At 50.1% G+C, this 22,608-nt stretch overlaps 1 protein-coding gene across 3 annotated transcripts in view; it reads left to right on the plus strand.

Moving 5' to 3' along the window:
- Nucleotides 1-22,608, plus strand: part of HIP1 (huntingtin interacting protein 1) — a 125,809-nt gene that overhangs the window by 97,786 nt on the left and 5,415 nt on the right. For all 3 annotated transcript variants that reach the window (XM_084764577.1, XM_084764579.1, XM_084764578.1), the window contains exons 14-30: nt 840-1,023; nt 1,104-1,192; nt 2,174-2,290; nt 3,371-3,472; nt 3,683-3,826; nt 4,459-4,594; nt 5,557-5,643; nt 6,369-6,476; nt 6,598-6,734; nt 9,124-9,234; nt 11,366-11,424; nt 11,637-11,730; nt 14,378-14,478; nt 16,331-16,436; nt 18,764-18,887; nt 20,495-20,556; nt 21,425-21,533. In XM_084764577.1, the coding sequence (XP_084620703.1) occupies nt 840-1,023; nt 1,104-1,192; nt 2,174-2,290; nt 3,371-3,472; nt 3,683-3,826; nt 4,459-4,594; nt 5,557-5,643; nt 6,369-6,476; nt 6,598-6,734; nt 9,124-9,234; nt 11,366-11,424; nt 11,637-11,730; nt 14,378-14,478; nt 16,331-16,436; nt 18,764-18,887; nt 20,495-20,556; nt 21,425-21,533 (1,870 nt within the window). The remainder of the gene's footprint in view (nt 1-839; nt 1,024-1,103; nt 1,193-2,173; nt 2,291-3,370; nt 3,473-3,682; nt 3,827-4,458; nt 4,595-5,556; nt 5,644-6,368; nt 6,477-6,597; nt 6,735-9,123; nt 9,235-11,365; nt 11,425-11,636; nt 11,731-14,377; nt 14,479-16,330; nt 16,437-18,763; nt 18,888-20,494; nt 20,557-21,424; nt 21,534-22,608) is intronic.

Genomic DNA, 22,608 nt, shown 5'->3' on the forward strand with positions numbered 1-22,608 from the left:
GGGGCTGGGGTGTGGCTCAGTGGTAGAGCTCCTGCCTAGAATCCCCCAGTGAGGGGCTGGGGTGTGGCTCAGTGGTAGAGCTCCTGCCTAGAATCCCCCAGTGAGGGGCTGGGGTGTGGCTCAGTGGTAGAGCTCCTGCCTAGAATCCCCCAGTGAGGGGCTGGGGTGTGGCTCAGTGGTAGAGCTCCTGCCTAGAATCCCCCAGTGAGGGGCTGGGGTGTGGCTCAGTGGTAGAGCTCCTGCCTAGAATCCCCCAGTGAGGGGCTGGGGTGTGGCTCAGTGGTAGAGCACCTGCCTAGAATCCCCCAGTGAGGGGCTGGGGTGTGGCTCAGTGGTAGAGCTCCTGCCTAGAATCCCCCAGTGAGGAGCTGGGGTGTGGCTCAGTGGTAGAGCCCCTGCCTAGAATCCCCCAGTGAGGGGCTGGGGTGTGGCTCAGTGGTAGAGCCCCTGCCTAGAATCCCCCAGTGAGGGGCTGGGGTGTGGCTCAGTGGTAGAGCTCCTGCCTAGAATCCCCCAGTGAGGGGCTGGGGTATGGCTCAGTGATAGAGCACCTGCCTACAATCGCCCAGTGAAGGGTTGGGGTGTGGCTCAACAGCACAGCCACTGGCCTAACATGAACAAGACCCTAGGCTTCCACTCAGAGTATAAAAGCAAGAAAAAAACAGAAGTGTTTCCTGTCTATGGTGTGTTGGATCTCTGGGTCAGAAACTATGATGATACAGAGGTTAGCTGTAATTGGTCAGTGCCATCAACGAGATAAACCGTTCCTCCGGCCCTGCCTGGTGCTGCCCTGGGGCAGCCTCACAGTACCAGCTCCTCACCCCGGGTCCCCCTGACAGAGCCAGCGGGCCATGCTGCAGCTGAAGGGCCGCGTCAGTGAGCTGGAGGCAGAGCTGGCCGAGCAGCAGCACCTGGGCCGGCAGGCCACGGACGACTGCGAGTTCCTGCGCACAGAGCTGGACGAGCTGAAGAGGCAGCGAGAGGACACGGAGAAGGCGCAGCGCAGCCTGACTGAGATAGAAAGTGAGAGGGCAGGGACTGGGGCTGAGGGCGTGGGGCATCCCAGCCAGGGCAGAGGCTTCACCTTGGTTTTCCCAATGCAGGAAAGGCCCAGGCCAATGAGCAGCGGTATAGCAAGCTAAAAGAGAAGTACAGTGAACTGGTTCAGAACCATGCTGACCTGCTGCGGAAGGTAGGAGCTTTGACCCTCTGGTCCTCCCATATACCTGACATTGGAGGAGAAATAGTGTAAGCCTCAGGGGTTTCTTATGTGTGTGTGTTGCTGTGTATGCACATGTGTATGCAGTTGTTTGATCAGGCCAGAAGAGGGCGCCAGATCCACTGAAGCTGACATAACAGGCAGTTGTGAGCCACCCAGCATAAGTGCTGGGAACTTTGCTCTTGCACTCCCATTTTTTAACCCCAGCTTTCTAAGGCTTCTTGAGTTGTCTGTGTGCCAGCCACACTCAGAATCACCTCTCATTTGAGCTGCGCATAGTGGGACATGTCTATAATGCTATCAGAAAGGGATGAGAGGATGGGGGGGGGGGCGGGGGAGGCAAGACCCTGCTCTAAAAGTAAATAGCCAGGTGTGACGGCACGTGACTTTAAACCCAGCACTGTTTAGACCAGCCAGGACTAAATCATAAGATGCTAAAGGCAGGAGGATTGCTGTGAGTCTGAGGCTAGCCTGGGCTACATGGTGAATTCCATGCCAGCCTGGAAAAACACTACACCAGACAATCCCACTCCTGCCGCATCTGTGTATTTTTGTAAATACCTGACACTGTCCGATCTGAAGGTCATGGCTTGATTCTGGCTTCCCTCTGGGTAGGAAAAAAAAAAAACTCCTGTGTTTGGATCCTTGTTACTCAGTCTGATAGAAATTTGTGCAGGCTGGAGAGATAGCTCAGAGGTTTAGATCACTGATTGCTCTTCCAGAGGTCCTGAGTTCAATTCCCAGAAGCCACATGTGGTAGCTCCCAACCATCTACAGTGTGATCTGATGCCCTCTTCTGGCCTGCAAGTATATATGCAGGCAGAACACTGTAGACAAAATAAATGGATAAATCTTTAAAAAGAAAGAAAGAAAGAAAGAAAAATCATTTGTGCTAGAAGATGTGATTTTTCTCACGAGCGGTGTCAGCTCAAGACTTTCCTCTCCCCTTTTTAGAATGCAGAGGTGACCAAACAGGTGTCTGTGGCCAGGCAAGCCCAGGTGGATTTGGAAAGAGAGAAAAAAGAACTGGCGGATTCTTTTGCACGCGTTAGTGACCAGGCCCAGCGGAAGGTGAGCAAGAGAGGCACTTGGGGATTTGGAAGGGAAGAGTCTACTGGAAGGGGCCTCTTATCAGTGTTACTGTTACATTTATATATTGTGTGTATGCATGATGTGTGTGTGTGTGTGTGTGCGCGCGCGCGCACGCACGCATGAGTACACACATGACAGCATGCATGTTGAAGTCAGGGGGCAACTTATGAGTTTGGGTTCTCTTCTTGCACCATGTGGGTCCTGGGGGATCGAACTCAGATCAGACAGCTCAGCAGCAAGCACCTTGATTCACTCAGTCATCTCCTGACCCCTGTAAACAGGCTTGAGATGGACCTGGGTCAGGACTTCATCCTACGTTCCATACGTAGTTTCCAGGGGGCCTTTGGAGGCTACCCAGCTGGAGCAGGTGCTGGGGACTGGGTGTGCCGCTCCATTGGTAGAGTGCTCACTGAGGAGGCCCTGGGATCCATCTCTAGTACCATATAAGTTGGGCGTGGCGGTGCATGCCTGTAATCCAACTCTTGGGAGATGGAGGCAAGAGGAACAGCCATTCAGAGTCACCCTTGACTCTCTAGCAAATTCAAGGCCAGCCTGCGTTACTTGAAATCCCATGTCCAGAAAGGAAAGGGGGAAGTAAATAGATTTTTAATTATTATTTATTAATTAATAACATTATTATAATTAATGTTGGTGATCTTAGTATACTATAGGTTATATACTTATATAGGTATATAATATATTGAATCAATACAACTACTGTTATAATATTAATGCCAATATTAATATTAGTAATAATAATTATAAGTAATAGCACTGTCATTAGTAGTGGTGACATTAATTGGTGTTATATTATTAATGTGCTGTGAATAATTATTGAAGTTGATAAGTACATATGTAATATTTTTCATGAATTTTTACTAATGGCTAGTAAACTAGTCTTCAAAAAGGAAAGATCTGGCTCATCCCCTCCTTGTAGCCTGCCTGTTTAGAACCCGTGGAGTGCGCCGTCTCAGTCAATAGCGTTGGACATGTGTACATACGTGTATTCCTTCTCGTGATTCCCCAGCTCACAGCGCTGTCGTTTTGCCTCCGTTTCAGACGCAAGAGCAACAGGATGTTCTTGAGAACCTGACGCACGAACTGGCCACCAGCCGACAAGAGCTGCAGGTCCTCCACAGCAGCCTGGAAACCTCCGCCCAGGTGAGCCACTCCCTGATCCCTTCCCTCGGGCGCCCTGCCCTTCCCATGAGCCCACCGGCCCCGGTTGGAATCTCCGTGTATTCTTCAAAGGCAGTGATAGGCACGTGGAGGAGAGCTGACCGTCTGCCCTTTGGAGCTAGGAGGGTCTCCAGTGAGGGGACCACTTAATTTCCCCAGTTTCTCCCTGTTTCCACATGGTGACCTCTGCAGTCGGAAACAAAGTGGCTGGCACAGATCGCCGAGCTGGAGAAAGAACAGGGCAGCTTGGCGACTGCCGCAGCGCAGAGAGAGGAAGAATTGTCAGCCGTCCGAGACCAGCTGGAAAGCACGCAGCTCAAACTGGCCAGTGCCCAGGCAAGTGACAGACATCCACCAGATGTCAGCCAGAGATGTGCTGTGAAGGGTTCAAAGCCATTGGCCTGATCGCCAAGGCCTTCCATGGACGTTGTACCTAAAGCCTGTTGCCTCTTTGTGTAAGAAAAGCGTGTGGCCTGGGCATATACCTCAGTGGGCAGAGCGCTTGTCCAGCACGCGTGAGGCCCTGAGCTCAGCCTCCAGACCTCATCGGCTGAGTCTGCCGGCACACACCTGTAATCTCAGCACTCAGGAGTTCAAGTTATCCTGAGCTCTCTAATACTGAGTTCGAGTCCAGCCGGGTGTGGTGGCTCACGCCTTTAATCCCAGCACTCGGGAGACAGGGGCAGGCAGATCGCTGTGAGTTCGAGGCCAGGCTGGTCTACAAAGCGAGTCCAGGACAGTCAAGGCTACACAGAGAAACCCTGTCTCGGGGGTGGGTGGGGGTGGGAGAGACACATGAGTACCTGCCTAATAAAATTAAATAAAATAGGGGCTGGAGAGATGGCTTAGAGGTTCTAATTATCTCTAGAAATATTCTCCCACAGTGAGGGGCCAGGAATCCCATAGCTCTCAGAGTTCACCACCGTCCATGTGCCTGGCTGACTCTCACCTCCCTGGGCTTTTTCTAGGAGTCCATGTGCCAGCAGGTAAAGGACCAGAGGAAGAGCCTCTTGGCAGGGACCAGGAAGGCTGCGGAGCGTGAGATACAGGAGGCGCTGAGCCAGCTTGAAGAGCCTGCCCTCATCAGCTGTGCAGGGTCCACAGGTAGTCTTCCGGCTGCCCACCTGCCGGGCCCAGAGTCCCGGTCCTTCCCTATTGGTGTTGAATCCCACAGGAAACAGCTCGGGGGTCCTCAGCCCAGCCTGTGTGCCGGAGCCCCTGGGCTGTGCCTGGTCTCCATCCTCGTCAGTTAAATCAAAAGTTCTGTGCCATACTGCCTAAGTAATCGTGACTTTGGTGCCTTAGTGTACTTGTCATTACTGTGTCGCTCTGACCGTCGCATGCCTGACAGGAAGGACTTGAGGGAGGAAAGGTTCATTTGGCTCAGTTTTAGGAGGTTCCGGTCCACAGCGAAGACAAAGGCATGGAAGAGCCGCTCTGTTACGTGGCTGTGAGAGTATAGGGTGGAGGCTGGTCACACCCTGGGAAGCGGAGAGAGACAGGAAATGGGCAGGAAGAACAGACTCCCAAGATCTGCCCTGTGACTTGCTTCCTCCCAATAGGCTCCGCCTCCAATTTTTCCATAGCTTCCCAGAGGGGCACCAAAGCTGGGAAACCAAGCATTGGAACATAGTGCTGTGAGAAACAGGGCTGGACACTTGGCTCGGTTGTTAGAGTGCTGGGCTAACATGCACAAAGCCCTGGGTTCTAGTCCCGGTGCCATATAACACTGGGCTTGATAGTACATACTTTTATCCCAACACTTCGAGGAAGGAGACAGGAAGATCAGAAGTTCAAGGCCATCCTGGGCCACATCGTGAGTTCAAAGCCAGCCTGGGTTATGCGAGACCCGTTCTCGAAAGAAAGAAAAACAAATTAGATTCTGTACATCATACCAGAAGCAACACGGCCCGCCGCCTGCCCTCCCTCCTATCTTAAGGAAGAGCCTGTGGGGTGGGTGCAGCAGGTCAGCCAGCCTGCTCCCCCATCCCCCCCCCCCCAGCTGCTTGTGCAGCACAAATTGGGAGAATTCTTGTTCTGACCTTGTCCTGTCATCCCTCCCTCAGATCACCTTCTCTCCAAAGTCAAGTCTGTTTCCAGCTGCCTGGAACAACTGGAAAAGAGCCGCAGCCAGTATCTGGCCTGCCCAGACGGTAAGAGGAGCAGAGGCCATGGGATCTGTCACCAGGGGCAAGCAGGCCAGGCTCAAATATGTACACAAGGGAGCTGAAGGTACAGCCCCAGTGGTTGAGAGCACTAGCTCTTGCAGAGAGAGGATATGGGTTTGGTTCCCCACACCCACCTCACTACAGGCTGCTCACAGCTGCCTGAAACTCCAGTTCCAAGGGATTTGGCGCCCTCTTCTGGCCACCAGGGGTATCTGCATTCAGAAGTACATAGCCCGGAATTATATTAAGAAAAATAAACCTGAAAAGAGTTTTTAGAAAATCGGCACCTGCCGGGCAGTGGTGGCGCACGCCTTTAATCCCAGCATGCAGGAGGCAGAGGCAGGTGGATCTCTGAGTTTGAGCCCTGCCTGGTGTACAAAGTGAGTCCAAGACAGCCAGGGCTACACAGAGAAACCCTGTCTCGAAAAACCAAAAAGAAAGAAAGAAAGAAAGAAAGAAAGAAAAGCCGGGCGTGGTGGCGCACGCCTTTAATCCCAGCACTTGGGAGGCAGAGGCAGGCGGATCACTGTGAGTTCGAGGCCAGCCTGGTCTACAAAGCGAGTCTAGGACAGCCAAGGCTACACAGAGAAACCTTGTCTCAAAAAACCAAAAAAAAAGAAAAAGAAAAAAGAAAAGGGAAGAAAGAAAGGAAAGAAAGAAAGAAAGAAAGGCCCCCCTCACTAGGCCTCACATTTTACTTATCCGTGTAGATATCAGTGATCTTCTGCACTCGGTAACCCTCCTTGCCCACTTGACCAGCGACACCATCCTTCAAGGGAGCGCCACCAGCCTCCGGGCCCCACCAGAGCCAGCCGACTGTAAGTACTAGGAGCAGAGGGGGACTTCTCCTCGCCCCCCAGTACCCTCCCTGCAGCGCGCCCCCCCCCAAAAAAAGGGAAAACAGGAGGTGTTTTCAACATCTGTCTCTCCTGTCTGCAGCGCTGACGGAGGCCTGTAGGCAGTATGGCAGAGAAACCCTGGCCTTTCTCTCCTCTCTAGAAGAAGAGGGAGCCCTGGAGAAAGCTGACAGCGCGGCCATGAGGGACTGCCTCAGCAGAATCAAGGCCATTGGCGAGGTACCTTGAGTGATTTTCTTTTTGTTGTCGGGTCGTCTGAGACCAGGGTCTCCTGGAGCCCAGCCTGGCCTCGAGTTCTCTACCTAGCAAAGGATGACCCTGAACCACTATCTTCTTGTCTCCCTCTCCTGCGTGCTGGCATTGCAGGCCTGGACCAGTATGCCTGGAGCAGGGGACCGACCCCCAGGGCGTCGCATGTGCTAGACAAGCCCTCTGCTAACTGAGCCACACGCCCTGGCCCTGTTTGGCTCTCTGTTTTTGAGATGGTCTCTTATAGACCAGGCTAGCCTAGAACTTGCTGCGTAGCCAAGGATAACCTTGAAAGGCTGGTCCTCCCATATCCACTTGCCACGAATTAGGGTTGTCTGCACGAGTCCTCATGCCTAACCAGAAAGTTTTGGGTTTCTTTTTTAAGACTGTGTGTGGCGCGCGCATGTCAGTACGTATGCAGAAGATGTATACCAGAAGAGGTCATCAAATGTCCCCTGTCCCTCTCTGCCTAGTCTTTCAATGCTGGGTCTCCACAGACGCTCTGTCTCTGCCCGACTCAGGCATGTGCCAGATGCCACAACTCCTTTATGCCAGTGCTAGGATCCGAACTCCAGAACTTGTGCAGCAAACCCTCTTTCCTGCTGGACCATCTGTCCAGCTCCCCCAAACTAATTCTCATTGCAACTCTGAACCCTGCAGCATCACCAGGGAATCCGTTATGCGTCGTCCGCTAGGCCTTTCTGCCTATCTAGCTTGATTCTAGAAAGAGGAAGGGCTAAAAACGACGGACATTGTTGTTACGTTTTGAGACAGGAGCTCACCATTTGCAGTGGATGGCGCCTGAGGAGTGATACCTAAAGTCGTCCTTTGGGCTCCATACATACGTGTACATGTACACCGGCACACATGTGTGGCCATCTACACACTGAACATTCACACACAAGGAGTTTGCATTAGGTGTTTATGGAAGTGCAAAGATGCACAAATTCTGTGAGAAAGAAAATTGAGACCAGCTGTTTGTGTTCTGTGCAATAGATCTGAAGCAGAGATCTACTTTTTTTTTTTCCGAGACAGGGTTTCTCTGTAGCCTTGGCTGTCCTGGACTCACTTTGTAAGTTTTTGCTTTGTTTGGTTTTTGTTTTTGTTTTTGTTTTTTTAACATGTAAGACTGCTCTATTTGCATGTACACCTACATGCCAGAAGAGGGCATCAGATCACATTACAGATGGTTGTGAGCTACTACGTGGTTGCCGGGAATTAACTTAGGACCTCTGGAAGAGCAACCAGTGCTCTTAACCTCTGAGCCATCTCTCCAGCCCTCAGAGATCTACTTTAATAGTAGGATGACTGGGCATGGTGATGCCAGCCTGTGATCCCACCTCTTGGGAGGTCGAGGCGCGGGGATCAGGAGTTCAGGGCCATTGGGGCTACATGAAGAATTGGAAGCTAACCTGGTTTCATGAGTCCCTTCTTTTAAAAAAACAAAAATAATGTTGGTCAGTGACGGTGCATGCCTTTAATCCCAGCCCGGGGGTAGTGGGGTCAGCGATGGGCAGATCTCTGAGTTCAAGACCAGCCTGGTCTTCAGAGGGAGTTCCAAGGTAGCCAGAGCTATACAGAGAAACCTGTCTCAGGAAAAAAGGACGGGGAGGGGCAGTTGTGATAGCTCATACCCTTAATCCCTACACTCAATAGCAGAGGCAGGTGAGTTCGGGGGCAGCCTTATCTACATAGTGAGACTCTGTCTCAAACACCAAAAAAAGCCCTTCCGTTAGTAAATACAGTTGATACCTGTGACAACATGCTTAAGCCTTTGTTAGTCTCTTTTTGTTGTTGCTGTAGCAAATATCTGGCAAGAGTTTTGTTTCATTTTGTTTCGGCTCACCTTTTGGGGCTGTGGTGACCGAGCACGAGGCGGCTACTCATGTTGCATCCACCTTCAGGAATCGGGAGAGCTGGATGCTGGTGCTCGACTCACCGTCTTCTTTTTATTCGGTGCAAAGCCCAAGCCCGTGGGATGCTGCCACTTCCTGTCAAGTGGTTCTTTCTACCATGGTTAGCCCGATCTAGAGACTCCCTCAAGGGTCATGTGCTTGTTTCCATGGTGATGCTGCCTCCCATCAGGTTGGCAACCAAGCTCAGTCATCATAGGGCCACAGTAACGTAGCTGAATGGCTCTGTAGGGTTAGGCGCTGGTGGCTTCCCAGCTGGACGTGGTTCTGGGTATGTGTGGAGAAGGGAGGAAGGTGAGGTTACAGCATTGACATCATGGAAGGTGCCAGGTGGAGTCTGTGACAGGCCCTGCCTCCCACACCTTGTAGAAGGTTCTCGTGATGGGGCCAAAGAAGAAGCAAAGAGAAGGGCCAAGTGTCTTTAACTTCTGTGGTACCGCTCACAGGAACTGTTGCCCAGGGGCCTGGACATCAAACAGGAAGAGCTGGGTGACCTGGTGGACAAGGAGATGGCCGCCACTTCAGCTGCCATTGAAGCTGCCACCACCCGGATAGAGGTAAGGGGATTCGGGAGGGTTTCCCGCCGTGGGAATGTCTTAGAGGGTCCTGTCAGAAGGGAGGGAAAGAAGGAAGGAAGAAAGAAAGAAAGAAAGGAAGAAAGCTGGCTAGGCATGGTAGCACACACCTTTAATACCATCACTCAGGAGGCAGAGGCAGGTGAATCTCCCCAAGTTCAAGGCCAGCCTCATACTGACCAGGACAGCAAAGGCTACATACATGGAGAAATCAAACATTGAAAAACCAGAAAGCAAGCCGGGCGTGGTGGCGCACGCCTTTAATCCCAGCACTCGGGAGGCAGAGGCAGGCGGATCGCTGTGAGTTGTGAGTTCGAGGCCAGCCTGGTCTACAAAGTGAGTCCAGGATGGCCAAGGCTCCACAGAGAAACCCTGTCTCGAAAAAACCAAAAAAAAAAAAAAAAAAAAAAAAAAAAAAAAGAAAAACCAGAAAGCAAGCCGGGGGTGGTGGCGCACGCCTTTAATCCCAGCACTCGGGAGGCAGAGGCAAGCGGATCGCTGTGAGTTCGAGGCCAGCCTGGACTACAAAGTGAATCCAGGACAGCCAACGGTACACAGAGAAACCCTGTCTCGAAAAACCAAAAAAAAAAAAAAAAAAAAAAAAGCAAGCAAGTAAAATCAAAGCCCAAGGTCATCGCATCAATAAGGGGAAGAAAACAAGGTTCTTACGAAGAAAAATGGAGAGTTTTCTCTGAGGTAGGACATTTTGTTGTCAGGCCACCCGAGGTTCAGTTTCTGGGATGGCCAACAATAATTACGTGACTTATGTGAGTTACATTCACCTGGCTGGGATTTAGATCCTGTTTCTATAGCACAGCCACTGGTTCGGTTTCATTCCTGTTGTTTCGATAAAACATCTTAACAAGAAGCAATTAAGGAGAGAAGGGTTTCTTTTTGCCTATAGTTTCAGGATACGGCAGGGAAGTCACTGTGGCAGGAGTGTGAAGCGGCTCGTCGTGTGCCATCCACAGTCAAGAATGGAGAGCATTAATGCATATATGTTCCCTGGCTTGCTCGTGCCTAACGGGATTTCTCCACTCCTATACAGTCCGGGACTCCCCGCATAGGGAATGGTGCTGCCCACAGTGGGCTGGGTCTCTCCACATTAGTTAACTTAAGACATCCCTCCCACAGATGTGCCTGCATGCCAACCCAGTGGAAACAACCTCTCATGAAGACTCTCTTGTTGAGTGAGTGTAGGATGTTGAGTTGACAGTTAAAGCTAGCAGTCACTGTGATGATAATAATAAAACGCTAGAGGATGCCTGGAAGGTGTTAAAGGGATTCTCTCAGTAGAAGCTGGACGGGTCCTGTTGGAAAGGTCTCATATGTGCTGTGAGCACCTGCCTTGCAAATCTTGGTGGCCAGAGTGCCACAGCTCTTGGTGTTTGCCTGAGTACCGAGGTTGAGACCTTCACCGACTAGAAAGAACAGTTGGCTCCCGCTGTCTACCATCCTGATAGACAAAAGGTCTGCCGTTTTTCTGACTCACAAGGATAGAGATGAAAATAACCCAGATTCGGCCTTCTGTATCACCGCATCTTGTTGGATGCAGAGTGTATGGAGGCAGTCGGTGGTTGTTGATAAGGTTCGTGGTACATTCAGGAACTGTTCTTCTTCAGGTGGGAGGTATGGCTCAGTGGTAAGAGTGTTTGCATACAGAGGCAGGCGGATCGCTGTGAGTTCGAGGCCAGCCTGGTCTACAAAGTGAGTCCAGGACAGCCAAGGCTACACAGAGAGACTCTGTCTCAAAAAACCAAAAAAAAAAAAAAAAAAAAAAAGAGTGTTTGCATAGAATCTCCCGGTGAGGGGCTGGGGTCGTAGCTTATCAGAGTGCCTACCTAGCATATAGGAAACCTGAGCTCAATTCCCAGTAACACACACACACACAAAGAAAAGAAACCAGGGTCTGGAGAGATGGCTCAGAGGTTTAAGGGCAATGGCTGCTGTTCCAAAGGTCCTGAGTTCAATTCCCAGCAACCACATGGTGGCTCACAACCATCTATAATGAGCTCTAGTGCCCTCTCCTGGCGTGTAGGAGTCCATGCAGGCAACTGTGTACATAATACATAAGTAAATAAATAATCTTACCATCCGTGCTTCTTTTTAAAAGGAAATACTCAGTAAATCTCGAGCAGGAGACACGGGAGTCAAGTTGGAGGTGAACGAAAGGTCAGTGCGAGCCTTGCGGTCGCCGCGGGTAAGCAAGGTGCTTGACAGTGAGGCCCGAGGTGAAGTGTCGCTCACCAGCTTTCCTCCAAGGGTCTACCTCAGGGTCCTCCCCACACCCCCACCCCCAGCCATCCCAACCTCCTTGAGGTCTTCCTGACGTGGGAATGAGAAAGCAAGTCGGCTGCTCGTCACCAACCCTTTCTCTTGGCTAGGATCCTCGGTTCCTGTACCAGCCTGATGCAGGCCATCAAGGTCCTCGTCGTGGCCTCCAAGGACCTCCAGAAGGAGATCGTGGAAAGTGGCAGGGTAAGTGGGCGCGATGGGGTCAGCTCTCTCTGTCTCTCTGTGTGCCGGAGTCTGCTTTCACTCAGGGCTCCATCCCTACGCCATCACGAGTGGATCTGCCATGCCTAAGGAAACTCACAGACACTGCGGGAAGCTGAGGGTGCCTGGTGACTGACTGCCTCTAGGGAGCAGCCAACCAGTACCCCTTAGCCCAGCTCCCAGAGGCCACCCAGACCTGCTGTGGAAACCCTGCTGACACTGCAAGTCTAGGGCTTCAGGGAACGACTGAGGACTTTTGGGAAAGTGGGCGGTTCCCAGGAATAAACCTGGTACCATCATCGCTCAGACATGCGAGGCTGGTCCATATTGATTCCCAGACCTGCTGATACTTACTTAACCTCTGTTTACAATCTATATGCTCATGGGGCTAAGGCAGGAAGATCTCACCTTTGACCTCGGCATGGGCAAGCTGCATAGCTGGACTGTCTCTCAAAATTCCTTTCAGAATTGAGGATGTAGCTCGGTTGGTAGAGTCCCTGCCTAGCATCTATAAAACCATAGATTCCATTCCAAGGTCTGCATGAAACCACGCATGGATTATTCCCGGCATTGGGAGGCAGAGGCAAGCGGCTCTCTGTGAGTTCAAGGCCAGCCTGGTCTATATGGAGAGACCCTGCCCCGAAGCAAGAATTTAATGGGCTGGAGGGATGGCTCAGTGGTCAAAAGCACTTCCTGGTCTTCAGAGGGGTCTGAGTTCGGTTCCCAGCGCACATGTCAGGTGGTTCACAACTGCCATAGCTCCAGCTCCAGGGTGTCAGATGCCTCTGAGGTCACCAGGCACCCGCGTGTTCTTATACAAGCACACACAATTGAAAGTAAATCTTGCGCTTGCTTCGGCAGCACATATACTAAAATTGGAACGATACACAGAAGATTAGCATGACCCCTGCACAAGGATGACACACAAATTCATGAAGCGTTCCATATTTAAAGAAAAAAAGAAAGTAAATCTTTTTTTTTTTTAAGTTTGATTTATTTATTATTTATGCAGTACCCACCTGCATGTGAGCCAGCAGGCCAGAAGAGAGCACCAGATCTCATTATAAATGGTTATGAATCACCATGTGGTTGCTGGGAATTGAACTCAGGACCTTTGGAGGAGTAGCCAGTGTTCTTAACCTCTAAGCCATCTCTCCAGTCCATAAATCTTTTTTTTCCTGTCAATCTTTTTTTTTTTTTTTTTAAGATTTATTTATTCAGGTGTACAGTGTTTTTGTCTACATTACATGTACACTTGCATGCCAGAAGAGGGCACCAGATATCTTTATAGATGGTTGCAAGCCACCATGTAGTTGCTGGGAATTAATCTCAGGGTTTCTCTGTGTAGCCCTGGCTGTCCTGGATTCACTTTGTAGACCAGGCTGGCCTCGAACTCACAGAGATCCACCCGCCTCGGCCTCCAGAGTGCTGGGATTAAAGGCGTGCACCATCACGCCTGGGCATTTTTTTAAAGCTAGAGATTTACCTTCATGTATTACCTCCAGGCCTTAGGAATGTCATTTTTTTTTTTTTTTTGCCTTATTTGCCTCTTAGTTTTCATATCCATAAAGTAAGAATGAAGGCACTTAGCACTTGGTGGGCCATCTATAAAATTAACTGTTACTAGCTGGGTATTGGGCCAGGGAGAGCTCAGCGGGTAAAAGTTGCTATGCGTAACAAGCTGAGTTCAATCTCCAGGTCACACAGGTGTAGGAAGAAGGGTAGAGCCGATTCCTTCCGAGCCGGGCTCTGACCCTCACACATGGCATGGGCGTGTCTACCCGCATGCATACACACGCAAAATGTGTAAGTAAATTGTTGGGGACACACACAGACAGGGACTGACAAACCATTCTTACCTCTTCACCTGTGGTTGCTTCCTTGCGTGACACCTGCAGGAACTCCCTCGAGAAATACAATATTTTTTTCTCCCAAAATCTGGGTATGGCTATAATTGTAGTAGTTCTCAGGAGGCTAAGGGAGAAGGACCAAGACTTGTGGGGAGTGGCTTAAACTATATACTGAACCCTGTCTAAAAACAGTACTGCAGTCTGGAGAGGTGGTCCAAATGGGTTAAAGGCACTGTCACTCTTACAGAAGACCAAGGTTTAGTTCCTAGCCCCCACGTGGTAGCCAGGTCACAATCATCTGTAACTCCAGATTCGAGGGATTCGACCCCTCTTCCTGCCTATGCACACATACGGTGCATGTACATGCAGGCAAAACACATATGAAATAGTATTTTAAAATTAAAATATAAGGCTGGCGGTGCTAGTGCACATCTTTAATCCCAGCTCTCGTAAGGCAGAGAGGCAGGTGGATCTGAGTTCTTCGGGGGCCCAACCTGGTTTACAGAGTGAGTTCCAAGCTGGGCAGTGGTGGCGCACGCCTTTAATCCCAGCGCTTGGGAGGCAGAGGCAGATGGATCGCTGTGAATTTGAGTCCAGCCTGGTCTACGGAGCGAGTTCCAGGACAGTCAAGGCTACACAAAAAAACCCTGTCTGAAAAAAACAAAAACAAAAACAAAGAACAGAGTGAGTTCCAAAATATCTAGGGATATATAGAGAAACCCTGTTTCAAAAATAATATCAAAGCAACTAACCAAGCTGTTGTATTTTTGCTTCTACAGGGCACTGCCTCCCCTAAAGAATTTTATGCCAAGAACTCTCGGTGGACAGAAGGGCTTATATCTGCCTCCAAAGCTGTTGGTTGGGGAGCGACCATTATGGTGTAAGTATCTGGCTCTGTGGCACCTCACATCCCCTTCCCCGGTCCATTGATCCATCCCAGACAGTTGCTAGGAGAAAAAAAAGTACCATCCTCATATCCTGGCATGGTGGTACCCGCCTGTAATCCCAGCACTTGAGGGGCTGAGGCAAAGGGGTGACAAGTTAGAGGTCACCCAGGGCTATACAAGACCCTGTGTAAACAGAACATAGGTGCTCTTGGGGAGAAGTGGGAGAGTGGTGGCTGGGCTTGTGTTTGCCCCTTGGTTCAACCCCTCCCCAGTCCTGCCAGAAAGTTACCTGTTGGTCTTGGGTCTATCTGTTTTGGTTTTTGAGACAGGGTCTCTCTATGTAGCCTTGGTTGGCCTAGAACTCACTAAGTAGACCAGGCTGGCCTTGAACTCACAGAGATCCACTAGCTTCTGTCTCCCAAGTGCTAGGATCAAAGGTCTATGCCATCATGCCTGACCCAAGATGTTTTTAAAATCTAGAAACACGTGGGGGGTTTTTTGTTTGTTTGTTTGGTTGGTTTGGTTTGGTTTTGGTTTTTTAAGACAGGGTCTCTCTGTGTAGCCCTGGCTGTCCTGGACTCGCTTTGTAGACCAGGCTGGTCTTGAACTTACAGCAATCCGCCTGCCTCTGCCTCCTGAGTGCTGGGATTAAAGATGTGAGCCACCATGCCCGGTGAAACATATGATTTAAAACATTTTTTTTTTTTTTTTGAGTTTTTCAAGACAGGGTTTTCTCTGTGTAGTCTTGGCTGTCCTAGACTTACTTTGTAGACCAGGCTGGCCTCGAACTCACAGCGATCCACCTTAGTGCTAGGATTAAAGGTGTGCACCACCATGCCCAGCTCATGTTTAATTAAAAAAAATGAATAGTGTGCTGAGTCATGGATTGGTCATGAATAGTGTGCTGAGTCATGGTTTGGTCATGAATAGTGTGCTGAGACATGGATTGGTCATAAGGTCAGTCATACATGCCAAACACGAGCACCTCAGTTGGATTGCTGCCTCCCACATACAAGGCCGTTTGTGACGGCATGCATTGCTCATGCCAGCACTGGGAAGACAGAGGCAGGAGGATGCCTGGAACTCACTGGCCAGCCAGGCATAGTGGGCACGCCTTTAATCCCAGCACTCATGAGTTCAAGGCCAGCCTGGTATACAGAGTGAGTTCCAGGACAGCAAGAGCTACATAGTGAGAACATGTCTAAAGAAACAAGACAAGGGAGGCAGAGGCAGGTGAATCTTTGTGAGTTCAAGGCCAGCCTGGTCTACAAAGTGAGTCCAGGACAGCCAAGGCTACACAAAGAAACCTTGTCTCGAAAACAAAAACAAAAAAAGAAGCAAGACAGAAATGATATGGGCTATGTCTCAAAAAATAAGCTGGAAGTAGGCATTGGGGCACTTGGAAGCCAAAGACAGATGATGCTCTGTGAGACCCTATCTCAGAAATTAAATAAACAAACAAACAAATAAATATATGAGGAAAATTGCACCTGAGGAAAGACATCTGAATTGGTCCTGTGGCTTTCACATGCACTTTCTCTCTCTCTCTCTCTCTCTCTCTCTCTCTGTCTCTCTCTCTCTCTCTCTCTCTCTCTCTGTCTCTCTCTCTCTCTCTCTCACACACACACACACACACATCTTTACATACACAAATAAATACAAGGAAATACAAGTGAATAGTACTGGACGTTTGAAAGGGACCCAGGGTCTCCCAGGCAGCCTAAGGGCAGGATAAGCAGGCTGCCTTCTCTGTCTAGCCAGGGACTTAGAGGTTGCCTGGAGGTGGGGTCTTCATGGTTTCTGTTCTCTGTAACTTCATCCTTCATGCCTCTTCTGGATTCTCAGGGATGCTGCCGATCTCGTGGTCCAGGGCAAAGGGAAGTTCGAGGAGCTGATGGTGTGCTCACATGAGATCGCCGCCAGCACAGCCCAGCTTGTGGCTGCATCCAAGGTAGGGCCAGCTGCAGCTGGACGCCCCAGCACGCTGTAAGACCTTTCTGAGTTACAGGGGACTAGAACCGTAGAACTGACCTCAAGGACAGGCAGCAATCCATACCCCTGCTTGGTGGTGTTCTGAATAAAAGGATGCTATGTACCAAGGATTCCTCAGTGCCCTCTTTTAAAAGCTTAATATAGGAGCCAGGCTTGGTGACGCACGCCTTTAGTCCCAGCACTCGGGAGGCAGAGGCAGGCGGATCACTGTGAGTTCGAGGCCAGCCTGGTCTACAAAAGCGAGTCTAGGACAGCCAAGGCTACACAGAGAAGCCCTGTCTGGAAAAACTGAAAGGGGAAAAAAAATAGCTCTAATAATATATGTCAGCAAGCAGCACCCACCCCCCACCCCCTGCTCATCACACACACACCTTGCTGTTTTTGTCACTGTCATTAGGTAGCTTTGGAGGGTCCCAGGCATGCCAGCCCACAAGTAGTAATGCCACCATCCAAGGAGCATTCAGGTGGACCAGGTGACATGGGTCTGTCATCCCAGCTAACTTCAGAAGATAAGGCAGGGGAATTAAAAGTTAAAGGCTAGCTTGGGCTTAAAGTGAATTTACGGCCAGCCTGAGCAACCTAACAAGGCTTTGGCTCAGGATAAGAAATTTTAAACAGTGGCCAGTGAGATGGCATAGTCAGGAAAAGACACTTCCCACCACAGCTGATGATCTGAGTTTGATCCCTGGGACCTACAGGGTGGAGTGAAATGATGCCCACAACTTGTTCTCTGACTTCCACATGCACACCTACACACAAAGACTACATAAATAAAATAAAATGTAATTTAAAATTACCTGAGCGTACAGTTTAGTGCCAATGTACTTGCCTTAGATATGTTGGTAAGAGGCAGAGGTGATGGCTCAGTGGTAGAGCACCTACCTAGAATCCCCCAGTGAGGGGCTGGGCTGTGGCTCAGTGGTAGAGCCCCTGCCTAGAATCCCCCAGTGAGGGGCTGGGGTGTGGCTCAGTGGTAGAGCCCCTGCCTAGAATCCCCCAGTGAGGGGATGGGGTGTGGCTCAGTGGTAGAGCTCCTGCCTAGAATCCACCAGTGAGGGGTGGGGTGTGGCTCAGTGGTAGAGCCCCTGCCTAGAATCCCCCAGTGAGGGGCTGGGGTGTGGCTCAGTGGTAGAGCACCTGCCTAGAATCCCCCAGTGAGGGGATGGGGTGTGGCGCAGTGGTAGAGCCCCTGCCTAGAATCCCCCAGTGAGGGGCTGGGGGTGTGGCTCAGTGGTAGAGCCCCTGCCTAGAATCCCCCAGTGAGGGGATGGGGTGTGGCGCAGTGGTAGAGCACCTGTCTAGCAAGCATATGGCCCTGGGTTCCATCCCTAGTACCCAAAGTTAAAACAGGCATGGTAATGGTGATGCATGCATTTAATCAAAACACTCAAGAAACAGAAATGGGCAGATAGCAGATAGTTACAGTGCATTCAGGGCTGTATAGTGAGACCCTGTCTCAAAAGCAAAAGAGGATCTGTTAGCCAGGCCAACACCTTTGATCCCTGAACTCAGGAAGCAAAGGCAAGTGTACTTCTGTGAGTTGGAGGCCAGCCTGGTTTATATAGTGAGCTCCAGGCCAGCCAGGGTCTCTACATAATGAGTCCTTGCCTCAAAACACAAAGTATCTGGCGATGGAGCTGCTCGGCACAGTCTACAGGTCACCTGACTTGGCCTTTTAGGTTCCTTATCACCAATGTCTCCCCCTCCCGTGTCTATGAATATGAACCACTGCCCCATTTAATCCTCAAGTAGAGCTGTTGACCAAGGCCCCCTCACCAGTGAGCCAGAACTTTCTCCATGAATATTCTTCTTTTATTTTAATTTATTATAATTTATTCAGATTACATCCGATTGCTATCCTTGTTTGTATCTTCCCATTCCTTCCTCCCCCACCATACGACCATAGCCTATCAGGTCTCATCCGGCTAGCCTGCTCCCCCTTCTTCTGTGTGCCTCCCCACGAAGGGGAAATGATCGTCAGGGGCACCAGAGTTCACGTCACACAGCAGTCCCTGCCCACAAATACTCTTTATCCTTATTTCTTAGGATTCCAAGTTTTCCCATGTGTAGAAGAGTTCATCCAGAGTGTAGGGTAACCCAGCCTATATCCCAGCGGCCACTTTCACTCCAGACTTGTCAGGGGCTGGTCCCACGGGTAACAGTGACTTTGACGGGGTGACTAGGGACAACATTCCGTGTCTCCTAAGCACCAGCAGGCCGGCTCTTGAGTCCCATCCTTGCTGCCTCTGATGTAGTGGGAAGGTAAATGTCATTTGTCCCCCGCAGGTAAAAGCTAACAAGGGCAGCCTCAATCTGACACACCTGCAGCAGGCCTCTCGGGGCGTGAACCAGGCCACGGCCGCTGTGGTGGCCTCGACCATTTCCGGCAAATCTCAAATTGAAGAGACAGGTAACCTTTTACAGTCTGTGTCTTTCTCCATGATCTCAACTTAGTTCTGTTTTTAATTGTTTTGTTTGTTTGTTTGTTTGTTTGTTTGTTTTTCAATGTGTGGTGTGTGTGTAGGTATGCATACATGTGTCTACTAATGTATATAGGTCTCCTGTACTGATTCTCCCCTCTGTCTCTCTGTCTGTCTGTCTCTCCCCCCCTTTCCCCTTCTCTGAGCTAGGAACCTCACTACATAGCCCTGGCTGGCCTTGAACTCAGAGATCCGCTTGCCTCTGCCTTTGGAGGAGGACAGGAATTAAAGGCGGGTGCCACCTTGCCCAGCTCTTAGGGAATACATTCTTGGGAAGGACGCAGGCAGCTGGGGATGTTTCTCAGTCAGTGGAATGTGCAAAGCTTGCCTATCCTTTTGGTTTTTTACATCCGTGCTGAGCTCCTAAGCAGGACCTCACAAAACCATGAGTTTTACATTCCCACGGTGCCAGGCTATTTAAGTAGATTTTTCCTTATGCTATTTTCTGAGGTCAGAGGAAAGTCTCTACAGGTCTAGTTGTCCCTGGAGAATCAGACCCTGGTTACCTGTGAAATAGTTAATTTTCTCATTATTATGAGCAGACTAAACCTAAAACCAACTTTTTTTTTCTTTTTTCAGTTTTTGTTGAGACAGGGTTTCACTGTGTCCAGCCCCTAAAAGCAACTTATTATTTTTTTTACTTTAATTTTCTTATTTGTTCATTTTATATCCCAGTCGTACCTGCCTCCTTCCTCTCCTCCCAGTCCCATCCTCCCTCCCTCTTCCCCCCCACCCCCCCACTACACCTCAGAAAAGGGGAGCCCTTCTCTCACCCCACCCCAGCACATCATGTCATATCAGGACTGAGTACAGCTTTTTAAAAGGAAGGGTTTGGGCTGGTAAATGGCTCAGAGGAGAAAGGTGACTGTTGCCAAGTCTGATGACCTGAGTTCAATGCCCAGGATGCACATGACTCTCTTTGCCTTCCACTCTCACAGCATGGCACATATATGTGCACACTCACACTAACCCCAGCACTCTGGGAAGCAGAGGCAGGTGGATCTCTGTGAGATCGAGACCAGCCTGGTCTACAGAGCAAGTCCAGGGCAGCCAGGGCTGTTACACAGAGAAACCCTGTCTTGGAAAACTATAACGAAAATAAAATGTAAAAAATTAAAAAGCTCTGTGGCCATCTCCTAAGGACAACAACTTAAAGATAACCTTTAACCTGGTGTGTGTGTGTGTGCATGTGCGTGTGCGTGTGTGTGTGTGTGTGTGTGTGCGCGCGCGCGCGCGCGCGTGCACACATGAACATGTGTGATGTGCCCCTGTATACTGGTATGCACACAAATAAAGGCATGTCTCTAGGGACCTACTTCTGCCAGGCAGGCCCAACCTTCTAAACATTCTATATTCTCCCAAAATAGTACCAACAGCTGAGGAGCAAGCACTCCAAACATGAGCCTGTGGGGTCGGTTCAGCTTGCGACCATTATGGTGGCAGAGGGAATGCCAACAATTACTATGTCACCGTCCTCACAGTTGAGTGACGGCCACAGACATTATTTGACTGGATCTTTCTATGTCTTTCCGTGCAGACAGTATGGACTTCTCAAGCATGACACTGACTCAGATCAAGCGCCAGGAGATGGATTCCCAGGTAAGAAAAAGATGGCCACGTCTAAGGACGGCTGACTCCATTGCCTGCACATCAGCCTCAAATCTCATTCCCACGGGGCCAGCCTGGTCTATCTAGTGAGACCAGAACAGCCAAGGCTACACAGAGGAACCCTGTCTCAAAAGACAAAAAAACAAAAACAAAAACAAAAAAGAAGAAAAGTCCCAGAGAAGCATTCAAAGGAACATTGCAAGGGGTGGGTGTCCTTGGTCTTAGAGCACCTGTCTAGAATCTGCCAGTCTGCTGGGGGTGACTCAGTGGTTGCGCACTTGCCTATCTAGAATCCCCCAGTGAGGGGCTGGGGTGTGGTTCAGTGGTAGAGCATCTGCATAGAATCCCCCAGTGAGGGGCTGGGGTGTGGCTCAGTGGTAGATCACCTACCTAGAATCCTCCAGTGAGGGGCTGGGGTGTGGCTCAGTGGTAGAGCACCTGCCTAGAATCCCCCAATGAGGGGCTGGGGTGTGGCTCAGTGGTAGAGCACCTGCCTAGAATCCCCCAGTGAGGGGCTGGGGTGTGGCTCAGTGGTAGAGCAGCTGCCTAGAATCCCCCAGTGAGGGGCTGGGGTGTGGCTCAGTGGTAGAGCCCCTGCCTAGAATCCCCCAGTGAGGGGCTGGGGTGTGGCTCAGTGGTAGAGCACCTGTCAATCATACACGGGGCCCTAGATCCAATCAATCCCCACTACTTCCAAAGAGAAACAGACTGAGGGTTACAGAGGAAAGCTACAGCAGTAGGAACATAGCTCATTGGTAGAACATTTAGCATGTGTTTGACACGACCTTCAGTCCTCAAGTTTGGTATAACTAAATTATACCAAAGAAGTGCAAGACCCTCTCACTCCCTTTTCCAACAGGTTAGGGTGCTGGAGTTGGAAAATGACCTGCAGAAGGAGCGTCAAAAACTAGGGGAGCTTAGGAAGAAACACTACGAGCTGGCGGGTGTTGCCGAGGGCTGGGAAGAAGGTGAGCTCATCTTGGGTATACGCTGACGGTGCCACAGCAGGACAGGCCTTCCGGGAGCAGAGCAGGATCCTCTGCCCTGTCACTTCCTCCCCTCTTTTCATTCTTGTAAGCCTAAAGCTGGGGCGTACATCACAGAGAAGTAAAAAGCTTTTGTTGTTGCTCTTGAGAGCCTCAGCATTAACATGGGTGGTGCACACCTGTTAACCTAGCACTTGAGCCCAAAGGAAGATTGGGACTTTGAGGCCACCGTAGGCTACATAACCAAAAATATTGAATATTATAAAAAGGTCCTCACTTACCAGTACATTTGTGTCTCAGTCACTACAGTGCCCTCCTGGGCTACAAACCTTATTTTTGGGGGTCTGGAGAGATGGCTCAGAGGTTAAAAGCACTGACTGCTCTTCCAGAGGTCCTGAGTTCAATTCCCAGCAACCGCATTGTGGCTCATAACCATCCAGATGCTCTCTTCTGGCCTGCAGGTGTACACTCAGACAGAACACTGTATACATTCAAAAAAACAAACCTTGTTTTTACTTGGGGGGTGGGGTTCAAATTTTTATTTTTATTTTTATTTTCTGGGTATGGGCACAGTTGTGTGCTGTCATGTGTGTCCTGGGGCTTGAGCTTGGGTCCTGGTCCTGTGCTCTTAACACTGAATCACCACCCACAGTGCACATGCACACAAACAACAACCACAACAATAATAAATAACAACAACAAGAACAACAATACTTTTAAAGGCCATAATACCCAAAAGATGAACAGGCTTAAGGAGAAATGGGGTGCAAAAATATTCAGACACATCCCCTAGCTGGGTCTTGTGGCATGGACCTATACTCCCAAGTTATTCTGGAGTCTGAGACAGAAAAATTGAAAGCTTGAGGCCCGCTTCATTCCACAAAAGGATTCAATGCCAGCCTAGGCAACTTAAAGAGTCTTTCAGAAATGGAAAGTAAAAAGAGAGCTAAGGAGGCAGGGGGCAGGGCAGGAGAGATTGCTCGGTGACTAAAGCACTGGGCTCTAACAGAGGATCTGGGTTCAGTCCCCAGCACCTACATGGCAGCTCACAGTTGTC

The sequence above is a fragment of the Acomys minous genome, assembly GCF_964271855.1.
Source record: "Acomys minous genome assembly, chromosome: 16".
NCBI lineage: Eukaryota > Metazoa > Chordata > Mammalia > Rodentia > Muridae > Acomys > Acomys minous.